General features: G+C 44.3%; 1 protein-coding gene and 1 long non-coding RNA gene across 5 annotated transcripts in view; one reads left to right on the top strand and one right to left on the bottom strand.

Annotated features, from left to right (window-relative positions):
• Positions 1-2,258: 2,258 nt before the first annotated feature.
• LOC105923587 (NACHT, LRR and PYD domains-containing protein 1b allele 1) overlaps positions 2,259-24,118 on the top strand; it is a 22,659-nt gene continuing 799 nt past the window's right edge. Inside the window, exons 1-17 of one of the 4 annotated variants that reach the window (XM_036135520.1) lie at positions 2,259-2,499; positions 5,313-5,409; positions 5,569-5,600; positions 7,423-7,708; positions 8,142-8,185; positions 8,305-8,584; positions 8,667-8,710; positions 11,065-11,353; positions 11,539-11,583; positions 11,998-12,041; positions 12,130-12,203; positions 13,504-13,718; positions 13,815-14,068; positions 22,423-22,614; positions 22,770-22,902; positions 23,630-23,659; positions 23,934-23,975. In XM_036135520.1, coding sequence (XP_035991413.1) covers positions 5,325-5,409; positions 5,569-5,600; positions 7,423-7,708; positions 8,142-8,185; positions 8,305-8,584; positions 8,667-8,710; positions 11,065-11,353; positions 11,539-11,583; positions 11,998-12,041; positions 12,130-12,203; positions 13,504-13,718; positions 13,815-14,068; positions 22,423-22,614; positions 22,770-22,902; positions 23,630-23,659; positions 23,934-23,975 — 2,089 coding nt within the window. In that variant the 5' untranslated portion in view covers positions 2,259-2,499; positions 5,313-5,324. Of the gene's footprint in view, positions 2,500-5,312; positions 5,410-5,568; positions 5,601-7,422; positions 7,709-8,141; positions 8,186-8,304; positions 8,585-8,666; positions 8,711-11,064; positions 11,354-11,538; positions 11,584-11,994; positions 12,042-12,129; positions 12,204-13,503; positions 13,719-13,814; positions 14,069-22,422; positions 22,615-22,769; positions 22,903-23,629; positions 23,660-23,933; positions 23,976-24,118 lie in introns of all 4 variants that reach the window. The other 3 variants (XM_036135522.1, XM_036135519.1, XM_036135521.1) reach the window with 3 other exon arrangements.
• The window catches only part of LOC118562717, a 22,704-nt gene continuing 12,185 nt past the window's right edge, over positions 13,600-24,118 (bottom strand). Inside the window, exon 3 of the long non-coding RNA XR_004930780.1 lies at positions 13,600-13,710. This is a non-coding gene — a long non-coding RNA (uncharacterized LOC118562717). The remainder of the gene's footprint in view (positions 13,711-24,118) is intronic.

Below are 24,118 nucleotides of genomic sequence, written 5' to 3'. Positions count from 1 at the left end.
TACAACTTCAGGAAACTCTGTCCGATTGCTTTTTAACCAAAATATGGAATCATCCAATCACATGGTGGCAAAACGATACATTCAGTGCATCTAGAGGTGGTGAAATGACTTGCTGCAGTTCAAACTGAGCATCAGAATGATGAAGAAAGGGAAAGAAGTGTTTTTTAACGTAGCATGATTTTCTGATGTCAGGAGTAATGCTCTCAGCATTTCGTATCTACTGAGATTTTCACACATAGCCATCTTCCAGATGGTCTGAAAAAAAGAGAAAATATTGAGTAAGCTGTACATAAATGCCTCGATGTCAGAAGAGAATGACCACACTGATGTGAGATGATGGAATAGACAAAATAGCCCAAATAACTCTTGTTAAAACCAGAGTATGAAGAACACTCTCTGGTCCCTCCACTGGCCAAACACTGAAGCAGATGAGCTACAAAATAAAATGTTTATGTCATGGCGTGGGAAGTAATGCTGACACCATTTGGGGAACTTGGAAATATGTCTGAAAAGCACAACCTCAACAGTGAGGGAGATGAGCAGAGTTTTGGCAGCTACAGGGGAATAAAGTTGTAGCTTGAGGAGTGGTGGCCTCATGGTTAGAGCAGGGTGCCTGCTTCCTGGGGAGGCTTTGAGGTTCTGGGTTAGAATCCAACAGACTGTCACTCTGGGTCCCTGGTCAAGATCTACACCCCAAAAATACACTGCACCCTCATACACTGCACTGTGTGCAGTGGGCTGCACCCTGAGGGACGGGTTAAAAGCAGAGGATACATTTCATTGGAATGTATGTTGCAATGATAATAAAGATAATGATAATTATTAGTTTGAGGCCAGAAGTGAGCATCTGTGAGCAAAAGTAGGGTTTCCTGCCAAGAAATAGTACTACAGATGCAGTATTTGCTTTGAGGATGTTCATGGAGGAGAACAGAGAGGGTGAGAGGGGGATGTGTTGTGTCTTTGTCGATCTAGAGAAAGCAAATGACAGGTTGCAAGGAGAGCAGATGTGGAATTGTTTGACAAAGCCTGGAGGAGCAGAGAAGTTTGTTAGAGTGGTGGAGGACATGTATGAGAGCTGTAGGACCGTGGTGAGATGCGCTGTAGGTGTGACAGATGAGTCCAAGGTGGAGGAGGGACTGCATCAAGGATCAGCTCAGAGCCCCTTCTTGTCAGGAGAATGAAGCCAAAGGGATACGAAAATAAACTCGTAATACTACAAAAAATTAAAATATTACGAATATAAAGTATATTCTGAGATTAAATTCCCTCTGATACTGTTTAAGTGCCTGAGTCTAACAGCAGATTTGCCACATTCAACATGGCGGACGCTCTGACGCATCCTCAGCATAGGCAGAGCCCGCTCACCGAGGCGTCTACGTAGATTGTCTATAGATGGCGCGAATCGTGCTATCAGATCGGATCACTGAGCTATATTATACACTGGAGTGCTAATCGCCCGCTGTTGGAACGAGTCGCTTTGAAGCCACCGGCCGCCATATTGGTACTCCCTATTTTCCCTCAGTAACTAGGAAATATGTGCGCTGCAGCATCTAATAACCAGGATTTTCTCATGTTTAGGGGGGGCTTAAAACTTTTAAAATGTCAAATGTCATATACTTTTATGTTATGTTCTAAAACTATTAAGTAATGAGAAAGTCATGTGCTGAAATATTTTGCATTTTATTTATATATATATATATATATATATATATATATATATATATATATATATAACATTTATAAATATATAAATAACAATATACAAGAACATATATTTACATATTTGTATACATATATACACATACTTATATATACACACGTATATATATTTAATATGAATAACATGTAAAATATTTCAGCACCTAATTTCCTAGTAGTTGATAGTGTTAGTACATCCACTGACTGTAGAATTACCTGTGAAACGTTTTCACTCAGCCAGAAAACTGCTTGTTGTTGCAACCAAATCCTGTGGGATTCTGTGAGAGTAGGGAGTAGCAAGATGGCGGCCAGTGACTTCAGATTTTCGGCAAAATCAGCACTCCAGTGTATAATATAGCTCAGTGGATCGGATAGTGGCAAAGTGAAAGTGAAACTATCCTCCTCGCAACAAACTTCCTGGGGGCGACAACACGAGTGCCTGATTAAAAAGAAACATTAAATATTTAAAAAGTATTGAGTACATTCTGTCCTGTTGAAATGAGTTGGTCTGAAAATAAAAAACAATTGGTTTACAACCCAGCAAATGAGCGCAAAGTGTAAACTTTCCTGATTTTGTTTTATCTTAGCGAATTTCACACAAATCCAATGTTGTTTTATTCCTGTTTGAGGTTCTGATAGGCCACACCTGCCCCGGGATGGCCCGGTTCAGCAGGTAACCTGAGCGCCAGCGTGTGTTCAACACCGGTGCTGTGGAAGGCGGCGGGTTTCTGAATCCTGCAGAGATCCTGCAGTAAAATGAGAGAAAGCTGCAGGATTGCAGAGAGGGAGCACCAGCTGCAGGTAGGAGATGTTCTCCTTGTTCTCTGTGGAGCTGAACGCGTTGACTGCCGCTGCAGCGGGGAGGAAGCAGAACCCCGCTGTGTCCGAGTCCGGCCCGGTTCGGGTTCTTTAATAAAACATTCCGTTTACTTCCGCATCACCCCGTGAAACGGAAACTGGAGGAAGAGTTCCTCTGGTCATCAGAGTTTTAGGACTGTTGGAAGAACATGTCGCCATCATTTTCATTTGCGTATCTTTACGCCAGAATAAAACGTTTCTGTTATTTCCGTTTCCTGGTTTCTTCCGTGTTAATCAGATTTATTGTAGAGCCGCTGCCGTCCTCCTCCCGCTTCTTTCTGGTTTAAATAAAACCAGCCATGGGTCTCTATTTTTGCGATTTCTCTTGTCAGATCTGTTCTGCTTTATTTTATTTTAATATTTTATTTTTTTCCTTTTTTTGACTTTGACTTTGCCATGATATCACACAAGGAAGCAATGTTTTAGTGTGCCCAGATGCAGGCTGCATCCTTCGAAGTCTCTTTGTTTACGGGCATATAGTTTATAGTAAACTTCTCATTACGTGCTAATTATTATTATTATCCTGCGTCGCCACCATATTGGATGGGTCTCTCCTACTCAAGGCTGGCATAGGACCCAATGAGAGTGAACGCAGAGGGAGCAATTTTGCCCGTATTATTTGCAGTTTACGGTATCAATAACTGGGGAAAGTAGATCATGTGATGAGCATCACTACTTTGTGCTGAGATTGGTTCTGAAGGTGAGTTTTTACTTGATGAGAACAATGCAGAAAACCAACAGATGGACCATAATTTTATGATTAATAATCTTTTATTGCCATATTCCACAATCTAAGGCTCAATCATGTTACCTAATTAGGTACCCTGGAGCTACAGAGTACAGACACATGCAAGAAGCTGTGCAAAACTGTCCTTAAGCTCCAGCCCTGGTTGCATGCAGAGTAGTGTAACACGCTGGAATGACCTGGAAACTTTAAAGAACACACTAGGCGTTTAAAAAAAGACCCTGTGTATCCATGTGTGCATGCAGAGCACCTAAAAATATGAAGAAATTATTGTTGGTGTGTGTAGAGAAGGCTCAGGCTTGGGCCATAATGTTATACTTATTAATCTGTTATTGCCAATTTCACTCTCTACATGTGAGAGTGAAACAAATTTAAATGAAAATCCAACAATTTTCTTTATTAAAATACAAAATGTATTCATGCTGTTGGGTATTGATTTGTAATACCGCATGTGTCTTTGTTTAAAGCATAAAATTAACAATTTCAGCATGAAAGTTCGAATTTATTTAAAAACGTAATAATATGACATAATATGCACTAGCAGGTTTGATTTAATTTTGTTTGATACCTCTCAGGTGCTACAAAAATAATTCAATTGATAGGTTAGTTGGTTGATTAATTACTTTCATTAAATAAACATTTTTTGATTCCCAAAACATGCACTAGTAGTGCATGTAAATAAATTATTAGTTGGTTACTTTATAATCTAAATTATGCTCTCATAGCTATATTGATATAAAATTTTCCCAAATTATACAGTTAATTCTTAAAACACAGCAGTGAATTACGCGAATATCACTTTGCCAATTCTGAGCTGAGTCTGATATTAGCTTATTAGCCCCAAACAAGCTGTACCACCAGCGCTAGTGATTTAGCTTTTGTCACTTCTGTCCGTCACCTGGAAGACGCGTTAGAGCTTTGCATGCTTTGCAGCATCCTCTTCCAAGACTTTTCTCTTTTTAATTCTGGCCTTTTCAGCCCATCAGTGACCTTCAGTGACCATCTAGGCATTTAAAGTGAATGCAAAACAAAACAACTTAGTTGCTGTCTTATCTTTAGAAAACAAATAATGTGTGTGTGTGTATACTAGTCCCCCACACCGGCCCACAGATGAACCGGTCCATCTGGAGATGGCCCGGTCCTCCCGATTACCCAGCACTCCACTGAACAGAGAAGTCTAAGATTAAGTACATTAATATTAAGTCTTAAGATTATACTGTATACTTAATAAAATAAAATCCAACTACACTACTTCTTGCTAATGGATACTACAAAAATAAAATTTCTCAGTAAAACCTTTAAAGGAACTTCAACGCTAACTCTAACTTTCTGAACTGTTTAAATTCATTTATTTGTAGAGAACAATAAATTAACATTAGATATCTGACTGAAGTATTTCTGCTTTTAACTCACTGTGGAAGTCAGAGCACTTTTGCGATTAAGCGATATGTCAATTCACCAAGAAGATATTTCCGCTTTACATAGCTAAATTCTCACCCAAAAACCTTTTTAAAGTTACTATTATGTCACAGAAACGTCTTATCTCCCACTTTATTCATAGATTTTCACTTATCCTGGATAGGGTGGGCCACGAAGGACACACATCTTCAATCTAGGGAGAAGAAGGAAACATTCGTTGGCCTGCTTTCTAAGGAGTTCTCTAATCTGGACAACATCGACGTGACGTAATCGGCCTACAAATCTGGCCTTCGAAGGATGCAGCCTCTGGGTTTGGACACATCCTTTTCCGTCTGTCCGTCCAGTTGATTGATGAAATCTCTACTATTACTGTGACGTGATCATTTGCAGCCATCAAAGCTGAAAACTTACTCCTGGTCTGTGAACATGCTATAACATGAACAGGTGAGGGTAGAGCTGCTGCTAGAAACACTGGCTGATCTGAGTCCCAGTGAGCAGAAGGCCTTTAAGACACGTTTTCTGAGTAGGACCCTTATGAACTTTGAACGGGTGCATCTGGGAAGGCTGGAGCTAAAGAAAATTGTGTTTTTAGTGGTGCTGACCCATGGAGGTGGCAGAGAAGATTTTAAAGTCCTTTAGGAGGACGGATCAGGGGGAACAGATGGAGGACAGCGGATCCAGAGCCAAAAGTAAGAAATGAAAGACAAAGCATTCACATGAAAAAACAGATTTAACAGAAAAAGTTAACATTGTCCATAATATAACATTTCTAATGCTTATTTTCTATTTTAACTTTACTGTTTTGCAACATAATTTTTCTTAATTTAAATTCCCACATGTCTCCACAGGAAAACGGTTTGATGAAGAAGAAATATGCAGAGTGAGTAAAGTCAGATGTTTGCGACCCTTCAGAGGAAAGCATCATATAATATTTATTTGGTCGGGTAAAGACCTGGTAAAGTTCATACCACACATTAACAAAGAATTAAAATGATCCAATGGGGAAGATATTTTTATGGTTAATTCTTTGCCTACGTCTTCAGATTTTAAGGATGTTAAGGAGGCATAAAGGCTCTTTTTAAGCGGCCGTTTTCCCCCTTTGCCCTTTTGTAGTTTTAGGAGCATCGGTCGACTCATACTGGACTTTTTTCGTCCGTCTGCTACGAGACGTTTCCTTCCTCAAGCTCGTTCTTGTTGCGCTGGTGTTTGCCAGGTTTTACAGCCGATGATTCAGAGAAATGTTCCCCAACTAACCCAGCCCACAGCACTGAAAGGCGGTGGGAATACCTTAAAGGGCAATTATCATACTTTTAAATCCCTTACACATTCAGATCCTTCAGTTGTGGTCTATGTAAAGTGGAACTGCTTTGGTCTGAGTTCTTTGTCAGTGAAGCTCCACAGAGCGTCTTTTTTACACTGTGTTGCTGTGACCTTTCACACACCGCCATCTACCACAGCAGTCCTCTCCATCCCCTTCAACATCTTTGTAGTTTAATTGCTGAGATACTATTATCTAAAGCAAGAGAAACTTTTTATTCCAAAATTCATTTGAAAAATGTCAGCGAAAGCTGTTTCGATTCAGCCTTACATGTTCAAGCCAGAGTCTGACCCAAAGCAAGAGAAATCAATGCTGCTATTATCATAATGCTTATTGAAATGGGCACTACGGCCGCGCTCTCAAGAAACTCAAACTCTATGAGATCCAAAATAAAGTCTGTTGATATTTCAGAGTTACCGGCAGCTCGCCACGTTGCTGTCCTTCGTTTCTATACTCAGAAGGAACTGAGGCCTCAGTCAGGTGAAGTCTCTTCATTACTGGCAGAACTTACTAAAACTTTGATTCTTGAAGTGCTTCACATAAATGAGGAGGACTTTCCCAACTGATGCGGGTACAATCCCACGATCGATACATTTAACCAGGCACGTCAACAAAGTTCTGATGATTTTGGCTGGAGGAGTGACTTTTGTGGGTTAATACACCCAACAACATGCCTGTGCAAATTCTCAGTTAGCCGCGTAATTGCAACAGCAAACTAATAGCTGCCATAGTTTAGTCCCCAAGCCGCACATTCCCCATCATTCAGATTACATCAGCATCTCGTCATGATTCAGGTGACCAAGTCCTCCACTCACACCAAGCAAAAGCTTCTAATGACCCAGGACAGTGGCATTGGGTCACTGATCTGTATCTGACTGAGAATGTACCTCGGAGGATGGACCTCCATGTCCTTAGAAACAGCAGCGCTCCAACTGCAGATTGCTCAGTGCGAGCCGCCAGAACTGACAAAGACTCCTGGATAGGTGTTGAAATGTTTTCAGAAAGATCACACAACCGAACATTTAGACTGGTCCACTGAGGGCTTTCGCATCCTTAAGGTGGGACTCCAAAATTGAAGCAACAACTAAACATGGTGGAAAAATGGTGGGACACCCATTACCTTATTTAAGCTCTATGTAAAAGGAAATTCTGAAGCGCTGGACAAATATGACCCAAAAAGAATCCAAAGTTATCTAAATAACGCTTTGGAAGACTAAATTCAACTGTTCAGTACTTCCAGAGACCCCAAGCACACAAAGAAAGACATTCAATGGCTGAAAAAGTGGATTTTGCATGTTATGTCCCCTTTAAATTAAAATCATTAAAATCATCTAACCATTTTCTAATGACTGCAAAGAAAAACATTTTCTTTTGATTCTTTTAGGTTTCAGCTGTAGCTGCCTTGAAGGACTTGGTTCTGAAAACACTGACTGATCTGAAAGAGCACGAGTTCCAAAAATTCAAATGGTTCCTGCAGCTGACTCAGTTCCAGAAGGGTCTTCCACAAATCCCATGGAGCGTGATGGAGTTTGCAAACAGGGCAGAGTTAGTGAATAGGATGTGGAGAACGTGTGGAGATCGGTATCTGCAGGTGACCCACGAGGTTCTGATGGACATGGAATGGTCCGATCTGGTAGAAGACCTTCTAGTGGAAAGTTCAAGCTTTAAAGGTAACATGAGCAAACCTGTTAATAATATGTAAATAGGTCAATTGAATTATTAATATTAATTCCCTACAATAATATATTTAGAAAAAATTACTTTTGAACTAGAAGTTTGCAGAAATTAAACAAAATCAGATATTATAGAGAAACAGCAATTTATTGTATTTAGTTTATACATTTTATGTGATTCTTCATTCCAGATGTGATCTTTTAAATATTTTCAGTAATTTTGCACCAGTAAGTCACAGAAAGTGCTATTAAACTCTCACAGTCACAGAAATGTCCCGTTGGATGTTTTTAACTTTTAAACCCAGTTTTAAAGTTGAAGCACTGACGCCTGTAGTTCTTCCTCCCTGCTTTGTTTTTGAATATTTAATTAGCCTGTGCAAACATTTGAATATTAAGACCAAATGACCTGAATCACTAATCTTCCTTCCAGTTGAACCCCTTGTGGAGGATTTTTGGTCTGAACTGAAGCAGGAAGTAAGTAACCAGTTTAACATAACATGACTAAAGCAAAATCTACCGACTTGTTATTTTTTCAGCAGCTTAACTCTTCCTGTCCTTGTGGCGTTAATCGTAAGCATTTTGTTCTCCACCAGGTAAAAGACACAGAGTCTGTTGTAAAGCTGCTGCTGGAACAGCTGGCTGATCTGACTTTCCGGGATGTAAAAGCTATCCAGAACATCCTTAGTTGGGATCAGTGTAACGGTCCATATTTAAGCATCTCATGGAGGTTGCTGGGCATGAAGGCGGGTCTGCAGGAAACCGTGCTTTTGATGGTGCAGACCTACAGCCACAACCCCGTGGACAAGATTGAAGAACTGTTTGCCAAGATGGAGAGGCCCGATCTGGTGTTCAGCCTGACAGAATACGTAGAAAGTAAGAGGATAAATACGTTCAACAGGAAACATTATTTATTCAATATTTAGTGGTGTAAATGATTTTCTGCTTCTTTCCTTAGAGAAATGCTTTGAGAGGAAACGGAGCTCCGCTCTGATCCAGAAAGTGAGTAATAACCCAGCTTTCATGCTGCAAAAAATCAGAATCAGAAATACTTTAATAATCCCAGAGGGAAATTACAGTTCCAGTACAACCGTTCATCGCATACATCACAAACATTTCGGGGAAACGATTGACTGAGGCCTTGCTGCTGAGGACCCCGCCTGACGAGGTTACGATAGGGCGCTGCCTTTAACTATGTGAAAAGATCGGAGACACATTTGGGGAGGGAGAGTAAAATAAATACATATTTCACACTTTATCCTTTTCCAGGATACAGTTTGAAAAATTAAAAAACCTCGCACGAGAAAAGCACATATGACCAGACAAGGGTGAGTGAATGTTTGTTCAGTTTGTCCATGAACACTGACCAGAGGGCCATTTTCCTTGATATGATGGAAAGTTTATCAACCGGCGCAACAGTTCTGAATGCATCCACAGATGTCCGCGGGGGAGAAGGGAGCGGGGGAGTAGTTCTGGGCCCTCCCGCCATAACATCCAGGGGAGTTTTAGAAAAGTAGGGAAACCTAATCCAAATACACTATTTGTTTTGAGAACAAGCTCCACCAACTTTTCCGTCAGCTTTAAAGTCCTTTGTCACTGGCTCCACATCTCTAATCCAATATTCCAAATTTGTTGGGCTTTTTTCCGCGTTTCACATCCAGATTTTATCCCATCTCATTTCAGAGTTCAACCACTGAAGCCAGTCTGCGTTCCATCACATCTAGCTTACAGCTCTGCTCCTCCAACTTATGGTTCTGCTCGTTCACGGCCTTAGTGATCGCATCATATGCAGCAGGCAGCCTGATCGAGACCATAATTGCTACCGACATTTGTTGGTACAAATCCTCCGAATCCAAATAGAAGAAATCCGAGTATCATGAATCCAAACATGTATACGTCTTCCACGTCCTTGACTGACAAAATCGAAAAACACAATTTTCCACCTGTTCCAAGAATCTAGGGTGTATCCCACGTAATGTGTCCCATCAGGACAGGATGTGTCCCCTTTTCCCTGCCTTCTCGTTGAAGAAATTTGATCAATAGCATTGAGAGACCAGCTGACCAGATCCATAGTTTCCAGAGTTTGGATGATATGAAGAGAGAGCTCAGAAAGACAAGATACAGCAGCAGCAGGGGTGGGGGGGTGACCTTCTCTGCTGAGAGACAGAACAGAAAAGCCTTAAACCAAATATCATGTTTTTAAATCCTTTCTTTTGACATTGAAAGCAAACAGTTGCGTTCTATATAAAGTGTAGGTGCAGTTTTGGTCTGAATTCCTCGTTATTGTTGCCACACAGCCCGTCTTTTACCCCTGGTCTGAGGCGTGTCTGGGAGCAACTTGTTTTGGTACTGTCTCTTTAAATCTAAAGGATGCACTCAACACTTTCAGGTCGCAGTTGGTTCCACTCCACCCTGTTTAGCCATTTTTGTAGTCTGCTGCTGAATGGCGTAATGAATTGTGTAGTTTAAAACACCCAACAACCAAAACATTTTCTCACTTGTAGCTCCGACATCCCTCAGGCTGGAACAAGAAATTTCTCTGAGAAAAAAATGGTGGATTTGTTAAATTGATTGACCTCATTTAGCAGCTCTGCAGCAAATACTGTAACGTAATTGTTAAAACAAATACGTAATAGAAAACAGACAAAACTCAATGAATAATTGAAAAATATGACACAACCAGAATATAAAGATATCTACGCAGACACCAAGATGGATTAAAGTGGAATTTGCAGGATGTGTCCCCTTTAAAGAGCCAAGAAGAGAAACATTCAATGTTGATTTTAAACATATTTGGCAATTTGCGAAAGATACTCAGTAAAAATAAATAATGTGACTCATAACCCTAAAACTCCAAATATTTTGTTTTGTATTCACTTTTAATCCAATATTTCTGAGACCTCTACCTCTTCAACAAAGTTGAACCAAAGTTGAACCAATAGAGGTTTAATATATTTTACACACCCTATATAAAAATGCATAAAACATGAAGAAAAAGTATTTTTTGGTCTTACGCATCAACAATGATACAAAGAAATTTTGAAAGCCTGTTTTCTTTGTTTAAAGGAACAATATAAGATTTTCTTTTTTTAATGTGAAGATTCCTCACAATTACCTAGATCAGGCTTTAAAGGTTTAAAAAAAGATCATATACATGTAGAATGATCTGAAAAAATGTTATGAAAGATGTCGAAAGTCCCAATGAGGTTAACCAATGCAAAGGATCATTCTATAAAAATATATATTTTCAGAAAAAAACAAACAAGTTCCTTTTACCAGATGGATTAATGTGTTGTATTATTGTTCTTGTTTTGGAGAATTTATTAAATACTTCATAATTGTCCTTAATATTCCAGGTGGCAATAATGGCAGTTGTCAAAAAGCTGCTTTTGGAAACATTCAGCTGTCTGAATAGGTCAGAGTTTCAAGTATTTAAGAAACTCCTGCAGCGGATGGTTTATCAGGAGCGTATGTCAGAAGTAACGGGTTGGAGCGTGACAGAAATTAAAAGCAAAAGCGATCTGGTGGATGTGATGGTGGAGGAGCTGGGGCCGAGGGCTGTGGAGGAAACCAGGAAAGTCTTTATGGATATGAACAGAACCGATCTGCTAAAGATGCTTCCACAGACCAGCTCTGGGATCAAAGGTGAGGACCTTCTCTACTCCTGGGTCCTTCAGGATGTTTATCCTCATTAATATCTATTTGAAACAAGTAAAGAACAGTAAACTCAGGCACTCAAAAAGTGACGATTCTTCTAAAAAAGCCTTCATTTAAACATGGCCAAATGGCTAAAAAATGTCAACGTGTTTCATCTCTTTGGCCTTCATCAGGGCAAACTCGAGATGACTGCGAGGGACCTGAATTTAAACCTGATGGTAAGTCCGATGTTCAGAGAGGGCTGGCTCAGTGTCACCTGGTGATATAACCCATATCTGATCAAGTACATAAGGAATATACATAAGAAAAGTAGGTAAAGCATTACAATGAGGCATTCATAACTTTATATTCATAACATAAAAGCATTCAAGAAGATTTATTTAAACCCGTTGGTAAGTCTGAGCATGTGACTACCAACAGGTTTAAAAACGGGTCCCTGGCAGCCAATCATTAAATGTTCTGTTTCAAGGGGAAGAATATGTCCAACTTTGACCAGCAGTTAAAAAATAAGATAAAAATGTGTTTATCTTTAGCTGTCAGTCATATTAAATAAATCTCTGTTCTGTCAGAACAGAGAACGTTCTGATCGCCTTAATGATTTTAATGCTGCAACCTCACTGTGTTTCCAGAAGAACTTTCACCAAGTTTGGATCTGGTGGATTGTAAAAGTGCCGAGGTAATGGATCCATTTTATGGTCCTGGTCTTTACTTTGTTTAATCTAAGTAAAGTGTGAAAAAGCAACCTCTGGAATGATGCCCTGCAGCAGGACTCCTGCAGCTGGACCAAAGTTGACCCTGAGGAGGACTGGACATCTCCAGACGAAGCTCCAACCTACCGGTAAAACCCAAGAAGAGCAGGGGGCTCATGTACGAAGCTTGCATACGCCAAAAAGAACTTGCAGCGCAATGCTTAACATCCAACTTGGCATGTGCAAAAATCAGTGTTACATAAAAGTCTGCTTTAATCCATGCATACTTTTGACCTGCCTTGGTGCGCAGCAGTGGTGCAGTGGTAGCACACGCGGCTGATCTATGGAGTTCTTAAAGCTTAAGGTTCCACGCGGAAATGAGATGTGCGGACACAACGTCTGCAGTATTTCCCCAAGGCTCACACTGACTATGGCGCAGGTTACAGTTTCAATCCAGTGTGGGGTTGCAGCACACCCACACTTCCACTGCTCCTTTGGCTGTGGCTCTGGCTGCTGAAAGGGGGTTAATGAGAACAGAAGTTAACATGTTCTTTCTGTTGTTATCCCTTATAAATGATTAAATAACGGCTATGTTTTTTATTAAATAACTTTGCAAATAAATGCTAAATAAATTAGCATGACCACTGATCGCGCTAACATCAATAATATGTCCATTCATAATTTATTCCATTCATAATAAATTATGAATGGAAACTTTAATTTATTAACCTGTCAGAATTCACCATGAAGGCCAGGGTGTCGGTCCTTGAGATGTTTGACCAAGTTTTATTTGGCCAAACACTTTAAAGGTCGGTTTGCACACAGGCTTGTCAAGATCTTTAAGTTTCTCTTCTTCGTTTGCCTCATATGCTAAAATATTTGGTATCGATACCATGCCAAATTAGTATTGTATCGGGATACAGCGTTTGAGTATTGATACTTTTCAAAGTACCAATCTTTTTGACAACCCTAGTTACAGCCTACTTGAGCTCAAGGCAGCAGCTGCACCGCCTTTTGAGTTTAATATTGTAGAACAGGATGGGTTTGATGAGAAAAACATTATATTTTCAGCCAGTTTCTTAAGTGAATCACTGATGTCTGATGCAGCACTGATGGTTATTTGGACGCGTGGCAGCGGGTGACTTCCGGCTATTTTTACTGATTTCCAGATGTAATTGGGGCGGCCCTGCAGGTACATCCAATTCCACGCACCATAGGATATATCAAGGCAATACTGACCCATCTGCGCAGTTTTGTACATCTGAATTCAGGATTTTTCCCTACCGCCAACCTTTAGTATAAGAGCTGCTGGTCTTCTGTACATAAAGCTCCGGCTGTGCAGAACCTACAGCTCACTTTGTGTTTTACACAAAACTGTTTCCCTGATGTTTAATTTTTTAACAATAAACCATATTCTCACATAAATAACTCAAACTTCTTTAATTTCAGCCTCCGGTCTGAAGCGGGCCACTTTGAGTGTCGGGTCTCTGGTCTGCGTTGGGTCTGTGAGGAAAAGGTCAGCTTTCGGTACCGGTTCTGCTCCTGGAACGGACACATGCTGAGGATGGAAGGCAGAGGATACCGGCCTGCAGGTCCGTTAATGGACATCACCGTCTTCAGTGGGAAGATGATGGAGGTGCAGCTGCCCCACTGGGTCTGCATCGGTAGGAGCAAAGAAATATATTCTAATTTATTTATAGTTGGTGTTTTCAGGGCCGATTCAGATGTTTATCCATGAGCTTCTCGTTCTGCTGTTTCAGATGGTGTTCCTCAGTTACTGGAGAACTTTGCAGTCCTACATGTGAATGACAGCGGAGATGTTTTGGAAAAAGTGACCGGGGTCACAGCGACGCATGTCAGAATAAGAGATCCTGTTTTCTCTTTGTTAGCAGCTCTGATAAATTATTTTTTCCCTCCAAAAATCACCTGCAACACATTGATTTACTATCAGCCCAAGACGCCGTTCCTCAAACTGCACATCTACCTGATCCCACTGGACCCTGCACTGAAACTGGTGACTCTTCTTATTTTCATCATTACATCCTTCATTTAAACACAATTAATGTCCTTTTGAGAATGAAGTTTCTCCTTTCAACAGAAAGCAGAACAAGTGGGCAGCAGAACCTACTGATATTCAGCATCATTATTGACACAGTTTGTTCCTACTTAGATTTAAATAATTAAAGATATATGGAGGCCTTAGTGCTCGATGCGGTTGATCTGGGTTAGAATCCGACCCTTGGTCTCCCCCTCTTCCACTCCCTTCCAGTCAGCCTACTGTCACAAAAAGCAAGCCACTAGAGCCAAAAAAAGTCCCCCCCAAAAACAAAAACAAAAAATCCAACAAAGTTCAAGTTTGGAGGAAAGTATTTCATTAGACAGCAGTTTGAAATAGTATCAAAAGCTTATAAGCTAAAGGTCATAAATACTGAAAAGAAGCAGAGTTGAAAGCACTAAGACAAGACAAATTTATCTGTATTGATAGACAATGGAAAGTGCTTTACGTAATTAAAATGTAGGAAAATAAAAACTGAATACAAGCAAGTTGGAATTAAATGAAGAAACAAAATAAAAATGGGAAAATTGAAACTAAAAGCAAATATTTAAAACATTTGGACTACAAACTTGAACTAACGCTGTTTCAGTGAAACAGTTTAACTAGAATAGTCAAAGGAAAAGAAAAGTCTGTGATGGATTTAGGTGCTAATTCAGGGATTTATAGACTAACAGAAGGATTTTAAAGTCTATTCTCTGAGATCTAGGGAGCCATGGAAGGACTTCAGAACCGGGTCCATGTTCTCTACTTTCTTAGTCTTAGTGAGGACGCGGGCAGCAGGTTCTGGATCAGCTGCAGTTGTCTGATCCACTTTGGTGAGACTGCTCAGACATCAGTCCTTTAGTCCTGGAAATGTTCTCCAGGGTCTAGAAGGTCCACTTTGTAATTGTCTTTAGATGGAGGTTCAGGTGTGAGTCCATCACTACTCCCAAGTTTCAGGCCTGATTGGTGGTTTTTAGCTGAAGCAGCTGAAGCTGTGAGCCAACTCTGGATCTCTCCTCTATTGGTCCAGAAATTATTACTTCTGTTTTGTTTTTATTCAATTGAAGAAAGTTTTGACACAACCATGCATTGATTTCTTCTAGGCATTTACTCAGTGCCTGAACTGGTTCATAGTCACCTGGTGACATGGTGATGTAGAGCTGTGTGTCGTCTGCATAGTGATGGTAGCTGATGTTTTTTATTATCTGAGCTAGAGGGAGCATGTAGATATTGAATAGGAGGGGACCCAGGATGGACCCTTGGGGAACCCCACATGTGATTTTTGTCATCTCTAATCTAAAGTCACCTACTGATACAAAAAAGTCCTTTAAGTAGGATTTAAACCAGTAGAGAGCTGTAGCAGAGAGGCCGACCCAGTTCTCCAGACGTTCTAACAGGATGGAGTGATCCACAGTATCAATGCTGCACTGAGGTCCAATAGAACCAGCACGGTGGTTCTTCCACAGTCTGTGTTTATATGGATGTCATTAAACACCTTGATCAGGGCGGTCTCTGTACTGTGGTGAGCACGGAAACCTGACTGGAAAACGTCAAATCGGCTGGTCGTTGTTAAGAAGGTGTTTTAATTGTTGAAATACAGCTTTTTCAATAATCTTACTGATAAGGGGGTGTCAGGATGCAGCTTATTGGCTGCATGCTGAGCCTCTCTCCCTCTCTCTTGTTCCTGCGCAGCCTGATCAGTTTCACCTGGCAGGCTGCAATTAACCCACAACTGCTTCCACCTGTTTCCACCGCTTTATCAGACTCACCTCTTTCTGTTCCCGTCGCCGGTCCATAGCGTTCACTCCCGCTCAGTCCCTGCCAGTTTTTCTTGTCAGCTCCGTTTGTACCCGTCAGCCTGAAGACTCCGTTCACCTGGTCCTGTTTCAGTCAGCCCATAGACTTTTCGACAGTTTTGTTTCCTCCAGTATTCAGCCCAGACGTTCAGACCTCCACCGTTCGGCTCAGACGTTCAGACCTCCACCGCTCGGCTCGGACGTTCAGCCCTCCACTTCGGCTCGGACATCCTGTGATGATCTGCTCGGCTCTGACGTTCTGCTCACCTCTGCTCGGCTCTGATGCTCTGCTCGGCTCAGATGCTCTGCTCGCCTCTGCTCGACTCTGATGATCTGCTCGGCTCTGACGTTCTGCTCGCCTCTGCCCGGCTCTGATGCTCTGCTCGGCTCAGATGCTCTGCTCGCCTCTGCTCGACTCTGATGATCTGCTCGACTCTGATGATCTGCTCGGCTCTGACGTTCTGCTCGCCTCTGCTCGGCTCTGATGCTCTGCTCGGCTCAGATGCTCTGCTCGCCTCTGCTCGACTCTGATGATCTGCTCGACTCTGATGATCTGCTCGGCTCTGAGGTTCTGCTCGCCACGGTTCGGCTCCGATGCTCTGCTCGCCTCTGCTCGGCTCAGATGTCCTGCTCTCCAGTGCTCGGCTCCAGAGTTCCTCCCGGTCAGTCTCTCCACACTCCACCTGCCAGCCAGCTTCTACACCCTTCACCTCCGTCCGTTGAAAAGACTCTGGTCTCATCCTCCATCTTCCAAACTATTCAATAAAACTCACTCATAAGAACTGACTCTGTGTGTGCGTGCTGTGTCCGGGTTCATCCCAGAAAAATATATCATAACATTATGGACCGGCCAAGGGATGAACCCGAGCACGCACAGAGCCTGGTGTAGAGGCTGGTAGGATCTGCCTCGCCTCCGGTTCATCTCGCCTGGGTCGCAAAGTTGCGACGCCACGCTCCTGGATTCGTCTTGCCTGGGTCGCTGAGTTGCGACTCCACGTTTCCGTCTCGTCTCGCCTGGGTCGCAAAGTTGCGACGCCACGCTCCTGGATTCGTCTTGCCTGGGTCGCTGAGTTGCGACGCCACGCTCCTGGTTCGTCTGCCGGGGTCGCATCCGCGACGCCCCGCCTCTGACTCTGTTTTCCTGGTCCGCCTTCCCCGCTGCTCAGCATTAAGGACGGCGCTCCTCGCCGTCGCTGCCCAGCGCTAACTTTTGCTGCTGCCCAGCATACTCAGACGTTGCTGCCCAGCGCCTTCTGGTTTTTGTTTGGAGTTGTTTTTTGGTGTTGTGTTCTAGTTCTGCTTTTGTTTCTAGTCTTTTTGTATATTTTTTTTATTTGTTTTAGAAGAATTATTTCCGCCATCTGTTCTTTTGTTTTGGCTCAACCTTAGTTTTTGGTTTACTTAGGATTTTTTGAGAATTATGTTGCTTTTGAGAATTGTGTTTTATTTTGTTGTTTTTGTCCGGGTTTTGTGTTCCAGGTTTATTCTAGTCATTCGGGTTTTTCTTTAGTAGTCTAGTTTTGGTTTTCTTAGTCAGCGAGTTCGGGTTTTTTTTTGTTCTCCGTCATCTTGTTTTAGCCTTAGCTCTGATTTAGTATTCTAGGTTCGCCTTTAGTCTTCTGAGTTTTTGTTTTTGAGTCTCAGTTTTAGACCCTGTAGTTCCTGTTCTAGTTTTGAACCCTGTAGTTTCGTCTAGCACCTGTAGTCCCTGTCTAGCCCCTGTAGTTTCTGTCCTAGTCCTATAGTTTTAGTCTGGTTCTGTATTAGTTTTTTCTTAAGTTTTGTTTGTCTTTATTTTTTTTTTCCCCCTTAGTATTTAGGTGTCGGGGTTCCTGCGCCTTATGGGTTCCTGCGCTGTATGGGTTCCTGCGTTGGATGGAGTCCAGTGCTCTTTAAGGTCCCTGCGCTCTCTAAGGGCCCTGCGTTTTCTAGGTCCCTACACCCTTCTCCTGTTTTCGTTGTATGTTTTGCCCTGTTTAGGTTAGTTTAGTTCCCTTCCGTAGTTGTTTGTTCTGTCTTGCCCTAGTGTCTCTGTGTTGTTCCCCTGTTTAGGCGCATGCAGGTCGCCGCCAGAGCCCTCCGGCGCACCCATGTCGCCGGCTGAGCCCTCTGGTGCGCCAGACTGTCGCTGCCCTGCGCCTGCAGGTTGCCGCCAGAGCCCTCCGGCGCTCCTATGTTGCCGGCTGAGCCCTCTGGTGCGCCAACCTGTCGCTGCCCAGCGCACGCAGGTCACCGCCAGAGCCCTCCGGCGCACCCATGTCGCCGGCTGAGCCCTCTGGTGCGCCAGACTGTCGCTGCCCTGCGCATGCAGGTCGCTGCCAGAGCCCTCCGGCGCTCCTATGTCGCCGGCTGAGCCCTCTGGTACGCCAGCCTGTCGCTACCCAGTGCACGCAGGTCGCCGCCAGAGCCCTCCGGTGCTTTAGTCGCTGTCTGTGCCCTCTGGCGCGCTTGGCCTGTTGCTGCCTAGCTCACCCTCTAGTTCCCTGGTGTTTAGGTCTTGTATTCCTGGCGTTTAGATTTAGTGTTCCCCGGCGTGTTAGGACGCCCTCTGATTCTCGGTTCCCCAGCGTGTTAGGACGCCCTCTGATTCTCGGTTTCCCGGCGTGTTAGGACGCCCTCTGATTCGTGGTTCCCCGGCGTGTTAGGACGCCCTCTTTTCTCGGTTCCTCGGCGTGTTAGTACGTCCTCCGTTCTTGTTCCCTGGTGTTTTAGATATTCCTGTTTCCCTTGTGCCCCGGCGTTCCCTTTGCGCCCCGGCATTCTTCTTCCTGGCGCCCGGCGTTCTCTTCCCCAAGCCCCGGTGTTTCCCTCACGCCCCGGCGGGTTTTCCCCTGGCGTTTCTGTACACCAGTCGTGTTCCAGCAGGAGTTGTTGAGCCTTGGTGTTTTCGTACGCCTGTTCTTCCCTCTGGCGTTGTCGTACGCCTGTTCTTCCCTCTGGCGTTGTCGTACGCTTGTTCTTCCCTCTGGCGTTGTCGTACGCTTGTTCTTCCCTCTGGCGTTGTCGTACGCTTGTTCTTCCCTCTGGCGTTGTCGTACGCTTATTCTTCCCTCTGGCGTTGTCGTACGCCTGTTCTTCCCTCTGGCGTTGTCGTACGCTTGTTCTTCCCTCTGGCGTTGTCGTACGCCTGTTCTTCCCTCTGGCGTTGTCGTACGCCTGTTCTTCCCTCTGGCGTTGTCGTACGCCTGTTCTTCCCTCTGGCGTTGTCGTACGCCTGTTCTTCCCTCTGGCGTTGTCGTACGCCTGTTCTTCCCTCTGGCGTTGTCGTACGCTTGTTCTTCCCTCTGGCGTTAAGTACGCCCGTTCCTTCCCTTTGGCGTTAAGTACGCCCGTTCCTTCCCTTTGGCGTTAAGTACGCCCGTTCCTTTCCCTTGGCGTTAAGTACGCCCGTTCCTTCCCCTTGGCGTTAAGTACGCCCGTTCCTTCCCTTTGGCGTTAAGTACGCCCGTTCCTTCCCTTTGGCGTTAAGTACGCTCGTTCCTTCCCTTTGGCGTTAAGTACGCCCGTTCTTTCCCCTTGGCGTTTTGTACGCCCGTTCTTTTCCTTTGGCGTTAAGTACGTCCGTTCTTCCCTCTTGGCGTTTTCGTACGCCTATATTTTCCCCGTGACGCTGTCATGCGTCCGTTTCGCCTCGGCGTTTCCCTCACGCCCCGGCGATCTCGCCCCTTGGGCCCCTGCGCTCCTCTCACGCTTCGGCGTTGTTTCTCCTTGGCGTTTCCACACGCCCGTTCCTTGCCCTTGGCGTTTCCACACGCCCGTTCCTTGCCCTTGGCGTTTCCATCCGCCCGTTCCTTCCCCTTGGCGTTTCCATACGCCCGATCCTTCCCTTTTTGGTGTTTCCATACGCCCGATCCTTCCCTTTTGGCGTTGTGTACGTCCGTTCCTTCCCTTTGGCGCTGTGTTGCGCCCGTTCCTTCCCTTTGGCGCTGTGTTGCGCCCGTTCCTTCCCTTTGGCGCTGTGTTGCGCCCGTTCCTTCCCTTTGGCGCTGTGTTGCGCCCGTTCCTTCCCTTTGGCGCTGTGTTGCGCCCGTTCCTTCCCTTTGGCGCTGTGTTGCGCCCGTTCCTTCCCTTTGGCGCTGTGTTGCGCCCGTTCCTTCCCTTTGGCGCTGTGTACGCCCGTTCCTTCCCTTTTGGCGCTGTGTTGCGCCCGTTCCTTCCCTTTGGCGCTGTGTTGCGCCCGTTCCTTCCCTTTGGCGCTGTGTTGCGCCCGTTCCTTCCCTTTGGCGCTGTGTTGCGCTCGCTCTTTCCCCAGCGCTGCCAAGCACTCGCTTTTTCCCCCGGCGCAGTCAAGCGTTCGTGCCTTTCCCTGATGTGCCGCCCCCTGATTGGGCTTTGGCACATCAGTGTTCTCTTGCTCCTTGGTTCCCCGTGTTCTCTGGCCCCTTTGGTTCCCCGTATTCTCTGGCCCCTTTTGTGTTTGCAGGCTCTTTGGTCCCTCAGAGTTCGGTTTCGACTCTTGCCCGCCTTCCTGGGCCCCCTCCACCCGCCCGGCGTGGGGATTCTGGGCCGTCCGGTGTCCGGCCTTGGGGGGGGGGTACTGTCAGGATGCAGCTTATTGGCTGCATGCTGAGCCTCTCTCCCTCTCTCTTGTTCCTGCGCAGCCTGATCAGTTTCACCTGGCAGGCTGCAATTAACCCACAACTGCTTCCACCTGTTTCCACCGCTTTATCAGACTCACCTCTTTCTGTTCCCGTCGCCGGTCCATAGCGTTCACTCCCGCTCAGTCCCTGCCAGTTTTTCTTGTCAGCTCCGTTTGTACCCGTCAGCCTGAAGACTCCGTTCACCTGGTCTTGTTTCAGTCAGCCCATAGACTTTTCGACAGTTTTGTTTCCTCCAGTATTCAGCCCAGACGTTCAGACCTCCACCGTTCGGCTCAGACGTTCAGACCTCCACCGCTCGGCTCGGACGTTCAGCCCTCCACTTCGGCTCGGACATCCTGTGATGATCTGCTCGGCTCTGACGTTCTGCTCACCTCTGCTCGGCTCTGATGCTCTGCTCGGCTCAGATGCTCTGCTCGCCTCTGCTCGACTCTGATGATCTGCTCGGCTCTGACGTTCTGCTCGCCTCTGCCCGGCTCTGATGCTCTGCTCGGCTCAGATGCTCTGCTCGCCTCTGCTCGACTCTGATGATCTGCTCGACTCTGATGATCTGCTCGGCTCTGACGTTCTGCTCGCCTCTGCTCGGCTCTGATGCTCTGCTCGGCTCAGATGCTCTGCTCGCCTCTGCTCGACTCTGATGATCTGCTCGACTCTGATGATCTGCTCGGCTCTGAGGTTCTGCTCGCCACGGTTCGGCTCCGATGCTCTGCTCGCCTCTGCTCGGCTCAGATGTCCTGCTCTCCAGTGCTCGGCTCCAGAGTTCCTCCCGGTCAGTCTCTCCACACTCCACCTGCCAGCCAGCTTCTACACCCTTCACCTCCGTCCGTTGAAAAGACTCTGGTCTCATCCTCCATCTTCCAAACTATTCAATAAAACTCACTCATAAGAACTGACTCTGTGTGTGCGTGCTGTGTCCGGGTTCATCCCAGAAAAATATATCATAACAGGGGGAGGTTTGAGATGGGTCTGTAGTTCTGGAGTAGAAGTTTGTCTAAATTGTTCTTTTTCAGCAGTGGTTTGATAATTGCTGTTTTTAGGGACTGGGAGAAAACACCTGACAGAAGGGACGTGTTTATTATCTGGGTCAAATCAGACGCTATGGCAGGTAAAACTTTCTTAAAGAAAGCTGTGGGTAGAACATCAAGGCAGCAGGAGGAGGAACTTAGCTGCTGAATGATCTGCTCTAAGCTTTTGTGGTTTATTTGGCTGAATTGGGACATTTTGTCAAGATCAGTTCTAGTTGGATACAGCTTTGGTTCTGGAGTTGATATGGTAGTACAAACTGATCCTCTAATCTTTAGGATGTTCTCAGTAAAGAAGTTAGCAAATTCATTGCAGGCCCTGGTTAAGGTTAAGGATAAAGTCTCAATTTACTACTTGTGAAGTTTCTACAAATTCTTGAATGGAAATTGCTTGACTATGTTGTCAAGGCTGCAGCTATCCATGTTGTTGGGGCACCTTGTCCTTCCACTCAACTTTCTGTGAACATGGTTGGATGCATCCCTCTGTGGACCGTCTGGTCAGCCTTCCCATGATTCTGTGGTCCAGAATTAGAATGTGACAATATTAATAATAATAATAATCTTTTCTTACTGGCATAAATTTAATAATCCAGCCCGAGCTTTGTTCTTCCAGTACAGCTTGGTGGCGATGTGTTTATCCCCAGTTCTTTCATTAAACCACCTATCTAAGCTCACTCAGCACCATATGATGAGGTTTGCTTGACCATCCTGTAATAATCAGGCAGATCAGATGAAGACCTTCATATAGAGTCCTGCAGCTCAAAGAACGTCTCCTTGATTCAGAGCGGAAACTAATAAGAAACTAATAACTGAATTAAGACGTTTCAGACGTATTTTAACTGGATAAAGGCAGTTTATTAGCTTCTCTTACTGAGAGGGAGGACTCTCTTATGATTTGTAATTTATTTCTTCAGTTTTCTTTGTCTTCAGTTGATAAAATCCAGGAGAAACATCTCGACTGTTTGCTGTCCTCACAGTCAATCCACAGAGAAGAAACCTCCCTCGGGTATGAAGTCATCAAGAAGCCGCGGCCAGACACGCCTCTGAAGATGGACCGTGTCTTCGCTCTCAAAGCTACCGTAGAGACCGCCAAAATTCAGCCCCCGGTACTGTTTGGACTCATCTGGAGAAACTGGGTTTTCAGTCTGAATCTCAGGGAAACACTAACAGACTGATTCTAACTGTTTAGTCCCAGTCTGACTTTATGGCCTGGGAACCTTTTTGTCTTTGTACGTCAGACTGACTTCATGTCCTTTCACAGAAAATGACTCTGAGGCACGACAGCCAGGACCCAAACTTCTACGAGGTTTTCATTCAGAATCCAGACAGAAACTTCAACCTTGAGCTGCTGCAGACTTGTTCAGAAAAGGTTTGGCACTGCGAGATCCGGAAAGGTCAGTTTATGCCTTAATGATCACATCTTTCCATTTCCACTCAGATATCTCCTGATGAGCATCAATCGTTCAGCTCATTATCGATCCATCGTTTGTACCCACTTATCCGTGAAGGGTCCTGGGGGGGGCTGGTGTAATAGGTGGGGTCCAGGATGGGGAGGAAATATACCTAAAGGAGGAAAGACACCAGACATGTTTGTAGCGCGTCAGCGCAGCAAAGCAACATACACGCATCCTGCACTTAGGCTAGCTTTTCATTTTATTTGGTCAATAAATTTACACTAGAAGCATAATATACGCGTATTTACACTATGCAACGCCTACATTAGATTGAACTTCTAATTTTGCGCATATATGCTCCTGTTTGGCAGGGAACAAACGGAAAAAACAGCATCCTGTGTCAAAGTTCACTTCCGAAATTATCCCAAAATAATAGTCGAGTCTCAGTTTATCAACAAGGTGTTAGAAGTTGCACCGCTTACGTTACGCACCCGGTGTATTTACTGCTTAATTTAACGGTCACGTAGCGTAAAACGCACGCTGTACGCACGTATTATGCTTCTAGTGTAAATTCATTTACTGATTAAAATGAAAAGCTAACCCAAGCGTAGGATAAGCGTTTGGCGCTTTGCTGCTACATCTCTGCTGTATTTCCTCCTTAATGATAAATATAGAGTGGCGGAAATGAAACTGAATATAAAACATTACGATTGTTTTTGTTTTTTAGATGATCATCCCAAGTCTGGTTCCTTTGAAGGTAAGATGCTTCATTTATTTGGGAAAAATGGGATTTAAGGAATCTGATGATAAAAGATAAAACTATTTTAAAAATGTATAATCCCCATAAGTAAATCATCCAGCATGCAACTTCTATACAATCACAATAACTAGCTGGAAACACAAGAGTCCAGTATGATGGTACGAGTAAGAAGGGAAGCCTTTGGTTGGATCCTGCTGGACGTTTTATCCTCATTAAAGCTGAATTAAAACTATTTCACTGAAATATTTCTGTTCCTCTCACTTTGTGTCAGCAGGAGGCGCTCCAACAGAAGCTGCTGCTGTGAAGACAGAAGGTATGAAGTGACAGAAAGTTACTGAGAGTTAAAAATCATTCTTCTGCACGTCGTTAACATTAGAGACACATAAGTGGCAGGAGGTCCAATCAGAGCTTTCTCTATGGATGAAATGTTTTCACTTTCAGGCTTTCCATCAGGAT

This window comes from Fundulus heteroclitus, chromosome 3 (genome assembly GCF_011125445.2).
Source record: "Fundulus heteroclitus isolate FHET01 chromosome 3, MU-UCD_Fhet_4.1, whole genome shotgun sequence".
NCBI classification, from domain to species: domain Eukaryota; kingdom Metazoa; phylum Chordata; class Actinopteri; order Cyprinodontiformes; family Fundulidae; genus Fundulus; species Fundulus heteroclitus.
This window is presented reverse-complemented; position numbering and strand designations above follow the sequence as displayed.